The sequence below is a fragment of the Dreissena polymorpha genome, chromosome 10 (assembly GCF_020536995.1).
Source record: "Dreissena polymorpha isolate Duluth1 chromosome 10, UMN_Dpol_1.0, whole genome shotgun sequence".
Classification (NCBI taxonomy): Eukaryota; Metazoa; Mollusca; class Bivalvia; order Myida; family Dreissenidae; genus Dreissena; species Dreissena polymorpha.
In genome coordinates this window covers 61119812-61134435 of record NC_068364.1, presented here as the reverse complement: position 1 = coordinate 61134435, position 14624 = coordinate 61119812, and the positions used below count along the sequence as shown (strand labels likewise).

At 34.5% G+C, this 14624-nt stretch overlaps 1 protein-coding gene across 3 annotated transcripts in view; it reads right to left on the bottom strand.

Moving 5' to 3' along the window:
- Window positions 1-1271: 1271 nt before the first annotated feature.
- Window positions 1272-14624, bottom strand: part of LOC127847714 (ubiquitin-protein ligase E3B-like) — a 51197-nt gene continuing 37844 nt past the window's right edge. For all 3 annotated transcript variants that reach the window (XM_052379803.1, XM_052379802.1, XM_052379804.1), the window contains exons 21-29: window positions 13273-13392; window positions 12256-12432; window positions 9812-9919; window positions 9463-9600; window positions 8577-8701; window positions 6519-6701; window positions 5863-5974; window positions 4271-4363; window positions 1272-3853 (exon numbers count right to left, since the gene is read on the bottom strand). In XM_052379803.1, the coding sequence (XP_052235763.1) occupies window positions 3662-3853; window positions 4271-4363; window positions 5863-5974; window positions 6519-6701; window positions 8577-8701; window positions 9463-9600; window positions 9812-9919; window positions 12256-12432; window positions 13273-13392 (1248 nt within the window). In that variant the 3' untranslated portion in view covers window positions 1272-3661. The remainder of the gene's footprint in view (window positions 3854-4270; window positions 4364-5862; window positions 5975-6518; window positions 6702-8576; window positions 8702-9462; window positions 9601-9811; window positions 9920-12255; window positions 12433-13272; window positions 13393-14624) is intronic.

Here is a 14624-nt window from a genome sequence, read left to right as displayed (position 1 = left end):
CTGATTTTTCCCTGATTTCAGGATTTTCCCCCAAATTCCCTGACTTTTCCCTGAGTGAGTCTTTTTCCAGGTTTTCCCCGATTTCCAGGTTGGCTGGGAACCCTGTTACCTGAGAGGTCAATGTCACACTTAGAGGTCAATGTTGAAATTGGCCATGAAACAGCTTGTCAGGGCCACAGGCGCTCGATGGCAATGACTCAATGATCAACTATCAGTTGTGATGCAAGTTTAGTTACCCGTTTTTTATTATAATGCATACACATACTATATCAATAAAAATCTTCCGACACAACGTCTTACATTTACATATCATCTGTTTGTCATGCAGGTAAAAAATCAACTATATCTGAAAGTGCTGCATAATTTTTTTTCCAGAAAACGGAATGCTGGGCTTACCCAAATTGGCTGTTTGATTCACTCTGTTTCAACTATTGTTCTGAACTAACATTTCTGGAGTGATATTCTGGTTTTAACTTAGTATTTGATCTATGTTAATACTAATTACATGTATATCATCCCTGTAAGAACCATGGAATCTGTGTCAATTTTTTTTTATAGTTTTAAAACTAAAGTATAATGCATGTCTAGCTTTTAAAATAGCAATTTCACAGTGGTCTACAGTTCTTTACCTTTTAATATTCTTGAACAGAAGAAATCACTGATCAAAGGCCACAAGGAATAATAAACCCATTTATGCCTAGTGGACTCTCCCATCCTTCTAATTTGGATCAATATATTTCCAAAATTAGGGATGTCTAGTATATTTATTTGTTTATTTAGAATATTTCTTACAGAAATTCCTTTAAGCATACAACATAGACCCAGATGAGACGCCACTTATGTGGCGTCTCATCTGGGTCTATGCTGTTTGCCAAGGCCTTTTTCTAGAGGCTAGGCATAAATGGGTTGATGCTCTTACTTGCTAACGAGCTTCAGCCTCAATCATACATGAATCACATATATATTGAGCTACCTCGTCTAATTGGGTATGACAAGCTTCAATCTGGGTATGACAAGCTTCAATCTTTTAACGTTTCTTGAGTCGAGTATAAGCCTTATTTCCAGGTACATCCATTTGAAATAGCTACACAAAAATATGTGCACTTTCTATTTTGTGTTGAGGCTTTTTTAAGATTTAAAATTAAAGAGAGATTCTGGTAAAATTGATGCCTTGGCATAATCTTGCTAGCGTGAATGTTTTTTATCTGAATATTTTTTAGGGCAATTTAGTAAACATTTAGTGTTAAGTAATTAGAACTTGGTGAAGCAAATGCTTTTGCGATTTTATTTCATTCTTCTCACAGGCATAGCTTTAAAACAAAACAAAAATGACTTTATAAAATACGAAATAACAAGATACATGTATATATATATATTGAATCAACGTGGAAATAAAGAGTTAATTTAATACAATTCCACATACAGAAAGTTTAAATAACAGGATTAAATTCATTCACATGTAGTTATGTACATACGAAAGGTTTCATAATAAATAATAAAATAATAACATATATAACTATAATTTATCTAATTGTACATGTTAAAAAAGGCATTTCATGCATCAACATAATACAATGTACTTAAATTACCACTTTGGAAAGGTACAAGTAATTTCATTATGATGTTGGCCAGACATTGAATCAATATTTAACCAAACCCCATTTCACAAATATATATTTGCTCCAAAAGGTTTAGATATGGCATTTTCATGTTGCAATTGCAAACAATAGTAAGCAAATAATAATTTAAAGATAAAATTTATTATAACACTTGAAAAGAATTTTATCATTAAATAAAACTGAACAAGGGCTGTTTGTAAAACATGCATGCCCCCCATATAGGCTTTCAGTTGTAGTGGCAGCCATTGTGTGAATACGTTTTTTTGTCACTGTGACCTTGACCTTTGTCCTAGTGACCTGAAAATCAATAGGGGTCATCTGCCAGTCATGATCAATGTACCTATGAAGTTTCATGATCCTAGGCCTAATAATTCTTGAGTTATCATCAGGAAACCATTTTACTGTTTCGAGTCACTGTGACCTTGACCTTTGACCTAGTAACCTGAAAATTAATAGGGGTCATCTGCCAGTCATGATCAATGTACCTATGAAGTTTCATGATCCTAGGTGTAAGCATTCTTGAGTTATCATCCGGAATTCATTTAACTGTTTCGAGTCACTGTGACCTTTGACCTAGTGACCTGAAAATCAATAAAGGTCATCTGCCTGTCATGATCAATGTACCTATGAAGTTTCATGATCCTAGGCGTAAGCATTCTTGAGTTATCATCCGGAAACCATTTTACTATTTCGAGTCACTGTGACCTTGACCTTTACCCTAGTGACCTGAAAATCAATAGGGGTCATCTGCCAGTCATGATCAATGTACCTATGAAGTTTCATGATCCTAGGCATACTCATTCTTAAGTTATCATCCGGAAACCATTTTACTGTTTCGAGTCACTTTGATCTTGACCTTTGACCAAGTGACCTGAAAATCAATAGGGGTCATCTGCCAGTCATGATCAATATACCTATGAAGTTTCATGATCCTAGGCGTAAGCATTCTTGAGTTATCACCCGGAACCATTTTAGTATTTTGAGTCACTGTGACCTTGACCTTTGACCTAGTGACATGAAAATCAATAGGGGTCATCTGCCAGTCATGATCAATGTACCTATGAAGTTTCATGATCCTAGGCCTAAGCGTTCTTGAGTTATCATCCGGAAACCATCTGGTGGACGGACCGACCAACCGATGGACCGACCGACATGTGCAAAACAATATACCCCTCTTTTTCGAAGGGGGGCATAAAAATATTGTGTTATATCAGATCTAAAATATTTATTTTGGTATTTAATAAATGGGATCCGGTTAAATAAACAAATATGATCTGACAACATGAAACGATCCAATTAGTCACTCCACAATAGGTTCAGCAAAGACCTATGTATGGATCAAGAATCAATCCATGTAAATGTATGTTTCTCATGCACATTGACAACAGAGTGTCCACAGTTATTGGCAAATTATGTGGTGCTTTAAAGGAACCGGTACATGCAAGACACATGACAAAATATCACTACAAACATTTAAATACAGTACATGTTAAGCACACATTGAGTAACCGAGTATTTTTAGACAATCAACACAAGATAATTATGCAGTAACACCAGAAATAATTTTATATTAATACGAGTTTTTGAAAGCTTTTACTTGGAGATCTGAATATTAAGAAAGCACTGCATGACACAATTTCATAGAAAATAAGACTTTACATTTTTAATGAAAGGCAAGCAGATCTCAATGTTCAGGGCCACTGCTTTTGCAGTAAAATTATATTGAAACTTACATGGCTATTAAATTAATTTCCAATATGCTCATTTTTAATACATTTGACTAAACATACATTCAAGATTAAAATGCTTATAAACAACTTGTGTTACTTTTGGAAATACTAAAAACAAAAACTGAGCATAGATGTAAAAGATAATTCCATGTGAATTTATGCTAATAAAGGAGAATGAAAAAAAAATGTCCAAGACTTGTACAGTGCAAAATTAGAATAAGTTTTCTGAGTACAGCATTACATCATAATATTTGCTATTATCCCTTTCCACCTGTTAAGTACACACTGTAGTATCACTTCAAATGCCACAGTTCACGATAGCTCAAAGCCTGTGTTTGAGTGTATGGCATATTTCAGTTTGTCCCTCATGGTGGATTTCTTCTGGTAATTGGGCAGCTTGAGAAGGTTGAAACACGTGGAGGAAGTGGGCAGTCTTCCAACTGGTTCCCTGCGTCCGATGTTGAAGAAACCTTTGAGAACCGACCCTACTGTGTCACCCGTATCCTGCGTATTGTAGGACGATAAAGAAAGAAGGGATTGTTAAATGCTCACAAAATGGCAAATGTGCTGCTTCAAAGGCCTATGGGTGTTGGGGGTGGGTTGAACTCAAACTAAAGGACTCAATGTCTATCACCAGTACAAATCACATACCGCTACTTCTCATGTCAACTGGATCTTAACTTTAAAAGTATTGACCAATAGAATTGCTTGTAACATTGGTTTGTAGTTGTATTAATGGCGCAAAATTGTAAAATGAACATTGGAATTTAATACTTCTATAAATAATTCTTTCAATAAGTAACTTGTATTAACCAATATTTGAACAATGTGGTACTTTCAAACTGACAATTACAGTCCTTCACAAGATAAAATTCATTTTCTAAACATTTCAATAATAAAACAAAGTTTGCAAAACAATACCTGGTCATCACTGACTTCCACACATCGGATAGAAAATGGCGGCTCCAAGTGGGCAAAGCCCAGAAGTGGAGGTTTGGAACAGCTGGTGACAAACTGAAGTTTAATAAAAACATATAGTAAGCCTTTGGAAGTTCGTAGAAAAATACACAGTAAAATGTGCAAACATTGGTACAGCGGATATTGCTTAAGTTTCCATACTTTATTACATATTATTTTATGATTTTCGCAACTTAACTCAACTTATCGCTGGTATCTCATAAATGACCTTTGTGATATTTAATATTTAACATATTTTAATACAGATATGTTAGAAGTAGTTTTAGTGTTAGCTATTAACCTTAAATCAAATGCTACATACATATGAGTCGCGTTCTGAGAAAACTGGGCATAATGCATGTGCGTAAAGTGTCGTCCCAGATTAGCCTGTGCAGTCTGCACAGGCTAATCAGGGATGACACCGCTTTTATGACATTTTTTGTTAAAATGAAGTCTCTTCTTAGCAAAAATTCCAATTTAGGCGGAAAGTGTCGTCCCTTATTACCTGTGCATTCATATTTTTACAGGATCAACTTTAAAATCCCCCTCTCAATTTAAGTTTTACTAAGAATTTTTTGGACAATTACTGACAAAGCCAGATGCATTTGTGTGTATGTTAACAGCTTTTTTTACATCAAACCAAGTAAGAGTGTTATATACTCATAATTTAGTGTTTTTAGCTAAGTATTTTATTAAAGTGGACATCAAATATCAACAAAAATATATAATTTCCTTTAAAAATGTTATCATTCTTATCCCCTATGTCTTTTAATGTCTTTAACAATCTTAAGGGACCTGCCACCTTTCTCAGAGTTGATACATGTAATGCAACTGAAAACGTATCAGGCAATAAAAATGAAATAAGCTTTGTATCCAATGTTTTCAATCTAATTTAAACTCACTCATCCATTGGTTGCTACATTTAAATCTGAATAGTGCCCATTTTACACTTCTAAAATGGTGTATGTTTGTGTTTATGAAATTCTTAAAATCACTGATCGTCATAAATGGTCAAAATAATTGTTAAATTGATGAAGTACTTACACTAGGGATAATCAGATATACATGCACATTAGAAACATGTTATGTATACAGTAATCACTAGCGTAGGGTTTCTATGCAAGTATTGGCAAATGACAACACAACTTTGCAATAATTTATGAATGCTCAGAACTTTTAACGCTAATCTGTTTATAACGCTGTCTTGTGACTTAGACCCCATCATCCGCGTTATATTGGAGTTTCAACACAACACTCAGTTATTTCCCCCGCTCCGTAGATCCACAATTCATCTATTTGAGGTGTGTTCTGAGAAAACTGGGCACAATGCATGTGCGTAAAGTGTTGTCCCAGATTAGCCTGTGCAGTCCGCACAGGCTAATCAGGGACGACACTTTACGCCTTAATTGGTTTTTTGCTGACAAGAGATTTCAATTAAACGAAAAATGTCATAAATGCAGAAAGCGTCGTCCCTGATTAGCCTGTGCAGACTGCACAGGCTAATCTGGGATGACACTTTATGCACATGCATTATGAGACTATGACTAAAAGCGTACCTTTAGAAATGCGGCCCTGTCTGTGGGTGTGAAATCCTTCTCCAGAATCTCAAAGAGCCAGTTTACCACCTTGTGGTTGTTATGGTAACCACCATAGTACTGTGTGTGCTTTCTGAAAGGCATATTGGCCATGCTCTGTGAGAGTGGGGTTAAATACATGTACGTAGTGTTGCCCATGATTAGCCTGTGCAGTCGGCACAGGCTAATCAGGGATGACACATTCCGCTTTTATGATATTTTTCATTTCAAGACATTTTTCATTTCAAGACAGTCTCTTCTTAGCAAAAATCAAGTTTAGGCAGAAAGTGTTGTCCCTGATAAGCCTGTGAAGACTGCACTGGCTTATCTGCGACAACACTTTAGGCACATGCAATAAATCCATTTTTGACAGTGCGAGGCCCATATATTTAAATTCTTAAATGTAGCCAGTAGTATATTTGATGTTTTTAAAGATTCGTTTCATTAGAGGAAAATGCTGTAATGAATTGGGGCTTATACATAACCAAACATTAAAGAAAACCATATTTTGAAAAGCTTATACTTAATTTATATGAATTTTTATTCATGTAAATATAAGAATTCATCAATTAACTAATAAGCATTAACTATACAATCCAAAATACATCAGTATAATATCTGAAATAGAACCCACAGACCTGAGATCACTAATATCAATGTCAGCAGTGTCCCCAGAGATGAGTTTCTGTAACTCAGGAGCTGAGAACACCGACAGCCAGTCAGGGTTCACAATTGAGTTGAGGCCGCGCTTAAAAGCCAGCATCTGCTCACGGATTTGCCGATACATCCGGAAATGGGCCATCAGGTGCACATAGCGGATCCTGATCACAGAATGATGATTTGAGTCGTGTTCTAAGAAAACTGGGCATAATGCATGTGCGTAAAGTGTCGGCCTAGATTAGCCTGTGCAATTCTCACAGGCTTATCAGGGATGACACTTTCCGCTTTTATGACATTTCTCAGAACAAGACTCATTTACATAACACAAAACGTTAATTAAAAGGTTAATTGTTATTATGGATAATTTTAAAACCATCTTACTTAAGAATTTTTGGAAGCAGACAGCTTGTACTTTTGTGCTTATAATGTATTTTTTACAGTGAACAATCAAACTCAAAATAAAACAAATTTCTAGAGCCCAAGTAAGTTAATTAAATCATAAAAAGTTAATAACAACAATATTCATTTCATATATATTAGCACGTTTTTGAAATAATCCTACATTCTTTTATCATTATGAATCATGCCACTGCATTGATATCTGATATATTGCTGCCTGATTAATTTTTTTCATACAACGTCAACAGAAAGTTGTTATATCAGTCAATGCTTGGATAGGTCATATATTCAGATTCAATAATTAAGTCCTCATTTTTTGTAAAAAAAGAATCAGATTCAACAAAACAATTTGATACCAAAATGTAATATATTTTACACATAAAAGTAACAGAACAGCAAAGCACATAATTTACAAATTTAAATCGCAAGTGATAATGACATTATTATTAACAAGTAAAACTACTTAAATCATATTCCCACAAAAAAAAACAGCATTGTAGCAATTATATTTAAATATTTCTTTAAAAATGTGAACCTATGATAAACACAATATCTGTAACAGATTACTGCCTGATCATTATGTTATATTTCAGGCTCGGCATGAATACAATTACCCCTCTGCAAGTTTTGCCATTATTAAATTCTAAGCCTCCCCTGATACATGTATATTACATATGATCAGACAGAAATACATTACTCTTTATATATAACATAATATGCTACAGTTGTTCAATGTTTTCTTTACACCTGACTGTTTGCCTAGGCAAATTAAATGTATGTATCATTAAAAGATAGAAAACATAATTTATATCTAAAGTGTCCTCTTTCATTAAACAAGGAAATTCAAGAGGCAACTACATCCTCGTCTGATTTCTGCTTGACCTTGAATAGGTGACCTTGATTAGAGTAAAAGTGATTAACTCATGACTTCTAGACGTTTTCTGAATGAAATTAACTTTTCATGAAAACCCTTAATTGGTATAGGGGATATGAGGGAAATTTCCTGATTTTTTTCCAAAGGGGATGGGTAATATGGAGCAGACACAAACAAGAGATGTGTTTGTCAGAAACACAATGCCCCCTAATGCGCCACTTTTTCTTCTTTTTTTTACCTTTGACCTTGAACGATGACCTTAATCTTTCACCACTCAAAATGTGCAGCTCCATGAGATACACATGCATGCCAAATATCAAGTTGCTAGTTTCAATATTTCAAAAGTTATTGCAAAACTTTACTGTACAGTAAAGTTTTGGGACAAAATGACAGACAGAAAGACAGGCCAAAAACAATATACCCCCGATCTATCGATCCGGGGGCATAAAAAAGAGACTAACTATTATAGCCTTAAAGAATACCCTGGACCTCATGCTGGCGTGACTAACTCAGGCTTACTTGAACATGCTTTAAAAGATTTACCCTTTACCACTTAGATACTTATTTTCACGCATTTTGTAGTCCCTTAGAAAGTAACATTAAATTAAAAACCTTTCTTCTTAAATTCAAGTTTTAAAGGCTTCATTTCCAACACTTACATACTGATGAGTAGGAAATGGCATAAAACCTCAAAAGACTGTGAGTTACTCGCAATTTCAGGATTCAGGACTTTATTTCAGTTCCCCCATATGTGAATTCCTACTTGTTGTCGTTATTGACGGGTATAGCCTTTCCCCCTGGTACAAGCTCATGCGTCTCCAGGCGCCCCATGATGTCCTCATCATAGCAGAAGGTCAGGTCAAGGTCACCCACATCACCTTCATAATGCTGAACACCAAAACCAGTAGTAAGTAAGTAAATGTTATTAACATACACTGCATACAGAAAAGCAGGAAGAGGACATGTTTCAGCAAATATGACATTCTCATCTGCTACAAACAGTCAAAATTATGACTGACATATTACAAGATCATTTTCCTTAACATTAACATAATATCAACCTTTCAATAGAATTACATGTAACAAGAAAGCATACTTATAACTACAATTTAAATACTTATGCACTTATCATCATTTATTTTGAAAAATATATATAAAGAAACATTATTATGTAAGTACGAATATTTAACATTTTGAAATGCAACTCTTCAGTTACATAAAAATAAGCAATTTTATTTTATGCTTTCTGGTGGTTTATAGAGAAATATCAGTGAAATAAAACTGATATTTCACTGTTCCAAACAGCGAAAAATTACGCTGAAAAATATCAATATTGTTCAATGTTTGACTGTGAAATGACAATTTTTTCGACGAAATTATTCCAGCGAAATTCTCCAGTTAAATGCTTTTATAATGTAAATAAACAGTGAAAAAAAAGCATAAAATAAAAAGAAAATTTGTTGGATTGGAATATCGATTATAATTCACTCTTGATCATAAAAAAATATTTTCACTTGAGAAAATATTATTTTTTATGATCACTCTTGAAATTAAAACTATACTCCATTGGATCCAACAAATATTCTCTATATATTAACTGAACATCAGGTATCTCTTTAAATACATCGTTCTAAATATGCTATTGGTACCTTGGTATACGAGAGGTTTTTGGCAAGGTCAGGATCTAATGAGGGCAGCTCATCCACGGAGCTGTAGGTAGAGCTGGAGCCGTAGCCCAGTATCTGGGTGAGAAAAAACGGCGCAAACGGCACCTCAACTATTATACCCTGAAAGTTACAACAAACACAGTGCATCTTACATTAATCAAAATAAGTCAATAGCAAAGACAGACAAAAAAACTCATACATTCAATGACAACATTGATTTATTTTTCCTCTTCTTAAATAGAAATTGTAAGAACTTATTATTTTCATTTACAATCCTACCGATTTAAAACTTAATGTAGCAGTTAAACCATGACAGTACAGTACACCCCACCTCATATATTGCCTTTCCCAACATCTTGCCTACAAACTCAAACAAGTGCAGATAGTTCTCCTGGATATACGATGTGGACGAGGGGAACAGCTTCTGCTCACTGGTTACCTAGGAGACGAATATGGTACAACTCAAAAGGCTTTCATCAAGCTTAAGTCAAAAATTATGTTAATCCATTTATGCCTAGCATCTAGAAAAAAGGTTCTGGCAAACAGAGTAGACTCAGATGAGACCCTGCATAATGCGGCGTCTCATCAGGGTCTCTGCTATTTGCTTAAAGGAATTTCTGTAAGAAATATTCTAGATATAGAAATAAATATACTAGACATCCCTAATTTTGGAAATAACTTGATCCAAATTTAGAAGGATGGGAGAGTCCACTTGGCATAAATGGGTTAAGATAGTGTTCATAAACATTCAAACTAGAAACACACACTATTGCCATTTATACATGAACTATAGGATAATTGTACTGATACCTACAGTTCCCTATAACATACTGGTATATGTGCTTAATGTGCTGTGATACCTACAGTTCCCTATAACATATTGGTATATGTACTTAATGTGCTGTGATACCTACAGTTCCCTATAACATACTGGTATATGTACTTAATGTGCTGTGATACCTACTGTTCCCTATAACATACTGGTATATGTACTTAATGTGCTGTGATACCTACAGTTCCCTATAACATACTGGTATATGTACTTAATGTGCTGTGATACCTACAGTTCCCTATAACATACTGGTATATGTACTTAATGTGCTGTGATACCTACAGTTCCCTATAACATACTGGTATATGTACTTAATGTGCTGTGATACCTACAGTTCCCTATAACATACTGGTATATGTACTTAATGTGCTGTGATACCTACAGTTCCCTATAACATACTGGTATATGTACTTAATGTGCTGTGATACCTACAGTTCCCTATAACATACTGGTATATGTACTTAATGTGCTGTGATACCTACAGATCCCTATAACATACTGGTATATGTACTTAATGTGCTCAAAATCAATCACAGCTATGCCTGAAGTTTTGTTGCGCAACTTTAAAGCTGCAGTCAAAAGAATACTATTTCAGGCATTTTAAATTTTCATTAGTGCAAATTAACATTAATAACATAACACTCAATATGTATTTAACTGATTCATATTGAAACAGAAGATGGTACAAACAGAGTGCTGTAAATCCACTGGAATTCCTAAGCCTATGGGTACAAATTAAGCTCAGTTTCAAATATGAATGTGGTCTTAAATTTGCCTAATGTAAGTTTTGAAAAAACTAAACATTCACAGATTTAACAATTTTAATTTAAGAATGCCTCCTTAAAAATGCTTGTTTAATGTAACAAGACTATTGCCAAGCAATATATGTCCCCTAGCGGCTCCACCATTGTCAGAAATTCCACCATCGTCAGAATTATTTTTTTGTTGTTGCCATAGCAACCAGAAATTTTGATGTAGGAACAAAATGAAATGACGTGCATAATGTCCATATTGTCATCTATCCATGTTTCAAGTTTTATGAAGTACTTTTAAAGTTATCGCAGGATCCAGAAAACCACCATTTTCAGCAGTATTTCAAGTCTATTTGTTGCCATAGCAACCATAAATTTTGACGTAGGAACAAAATGAAATGACGTGCATAATGTCCATATTGCCACCTATCCATGTTTCAAGTTTCATGAAAAGATATGAAGAACTTTTAAAGTAATCGCAGGATCCAGAAAAGTCGGACAGACAGACTCACAGACAGACACACAGAGCGCAAACCATAAGTCTCCTCTGGTGAAACCGGTAGGGGACAATAAGCATGTACATCAGCCTGTATTGGACTAGTGACTAAATTGACAGAGGTGCTTATCTTATAGAGGTTGCATTATAAGATAAAGATAAAATAGCTCTCTTTTTTGTTTATTGAATACTGCCTTAAAATAATGCTCCACATTGGGCACACACATTGTTTGTTTAATATATCAACATATGTAATCAGTCAGCACTTCTAATTGCACTCTGTGGTAGAAAGTTGTAATATTAACTAAAAACCCCAACACTTTGAAATAGGAAATTATGATGCTATACACGTCATCATTTGTTTGCATGCTCTCCAGAAAATCAAATGTTTACCATGACAACAATTTGCCATTTAATTTTACAATTATATGCTTTCATGTAATTGACAATGATAGTATACATCTTAAACATTCGGAATACTCATTATGCAACTGTCCATGTAGAAACTGTGACACAGTTCTCATATATTTTTTCTTTTGCAATTTTCCACGATTTTTTTTAATTACGATTTTCCTGTTTTCAAAGATTTATGAACTGTAAATTTCAGAGGAAGAACTTAAAGATAACTTAATTTTTCCATACCACTGATAAAGACTAAATATGCTTAACATAAAAGGCCAACAAATCCTCCCTACCTTGAAGAGATTGAGGGACGGATCAAACACCTTTGTAATGGTCTCCTCCAGGAACTCTTTGAAGACGCCATCCTGGTCTATACCGGCCTCGTCTAGTCCCTGCTCATTGACAAACCGTACACGTATCAGGCCCTTGATTGCACGCACTGGCTGCTGGGCCAGCTGCCTGTATCCATCCTGTGGGCGTGGCAAATAGTAAGCTTCAATTTACATTGAGCCTATTGTATTGAATAAAATACATGAAGAGGAAAAGAAGAGTTACATTTTAAAGTTGTTTATCTCTTAAAAAGATAAAGAGGGGAAACATAAACTCTGAAAAAACATTTTGATCATTCAAATACATATAATTCTATTTAAATTGCATACTTTTGAAAAAACGACTTCCTGATTACAAAAGCAACAGGAAAAATAGCTTTACAAAAAATCAAAAGGTGAAAGACGTGCAACTAAATCTTAACAAATAAATACACATAAAATATAAACAATTTTGCCCACTGCAATTTCTGTAGCTTGAGTTTTAAACACTTTACCAATAAGATACCTATTTGGACGCATTAGTAGTCCCTTAGAAACTTAAGTAAATACCTTTCTTACTAAATTTAAGTTTTAAAGGCTTCATTTCCAACCCTGTTACTGATGAGCAGCAAACAGCATAAAACCTTAATAGACTGTGAGTAACTCGCATGCTGTTCTGGTTATAAGCTGGTTGCAAAAGCCATCTTTTCTTTGCTTCTAATGGGGGGGAGAAGAGTTTAACAAAACTTGAGTTATACCCTGCACAACTTTGTCAGCTATGTTCATGGACAAGCACTCAGGAATGTATGTCATTGGCCAAGAAAGTGTCTATTAATATACTTGAGAAATGTGAAAGCAATATGCAAAACAAACTTTCAATATTCTATGTGAACAAACTAACAAACTGTTTGACCGATTACAAAATTACTCTTATATATCCTCTACCTATATGGCTACAAATATTTTCATTAATCTTTGTACATAAATTCAGTGGCTTGTCACCTCTACAATCCTGCTCCTGTGTACAGTGATCAGCGTGGACTGTGGAGTGGTGCTCTGGGAGTCACACAGACCCAGCGATACCCTCTCATTGTACACCGTCTTACGGAACACCTTCACACGCTGTAATAGAACATTGTTAATTCATCTGCGTAAAGTGTCATCCCAGATTTGCCTGTGCAGACTAATCAAAGACTACACTCTATGGCTAGACTACACTAGACTCTATGGCTAGACTACACTCTATGGCTAGGCTACACTCTATGGCTAGACTACACTCTATGGCTAGGCTACACTCTATGGCTAGACTACACTCTATGGCTAGGCTACACTCTATGGCTAGACTGGAATTTCATTTAGAAGAGACTTGCTTTAAACACAAAAATCCAATTATAATGGATTGTAAATGGTGTTCCTGATAAGCCTGGCCATCACAGGCTAATCTGGGACAACACTTGAGGCACATTCGTTAGGCCCAGGTTTCTCAGAACGCTCTAATAGAACCTTCTTATTTCATAAATAATTTCCTATTTTATAGTTGCTGATAGGCCGATAATAATTAGGATAAGAGTTAGGCCGATTATAATTAAGAAAGGAGTTAAACAGTGCAGGTAAAGGCCAGAGTAGTCTTACAGGCATTTATCAATATGGCAAATCATTGTAAATAAATTAATAGAGCTATTTATCACATGCCATACCCTGTTTCCATATAAAATAACCATTACGAATATTTTTATCTTACACATGTGTAATATACTTTTTAAGCCTTTTCATTGGCTTAGTTTTCGTTCGATTGACCAATCGCATTTTGTTATTTTGCTGAAATGACATTGCAACGTCAAATGACGTCATGAAATGTTAACAACATTCTGGATTTATCATTATGTTTGCGTAAATATTTATTTAATTTGATCATTTGCATGTGATAAAAAAAATCTGACACTTGTCATTTCATACCATATTTTATTTAACTCGTCCAGGAAATTCATTAGTAAAGGCGAGCTTTCTAACAAAATTCATGAACTCGTTTAATAAAATATGGTATGATATGACAACTCGTGCCATATCCTATATGTTTGTAAAAATTGTGAAGTACATTTTACTATGCTCCATTGAACTTCATTTGCTTATGGTCTTAACAGCTATGGAACACAATTTTGAAGTGCTTGTTGGGTAGTATAACATAGATATAAGTGTGATGACTATATTTATAAGTGTACAATCTTTCTTTTTTCTAAACAAAATTTTATTTACAATGTTTCTTATTCCAAAAAAACACATTCTATTTACAATCTTTCTTTTTTCAAATCATCATTTTAAATTCCATGTTTCTTTTCACGAAATTCATATTTTAA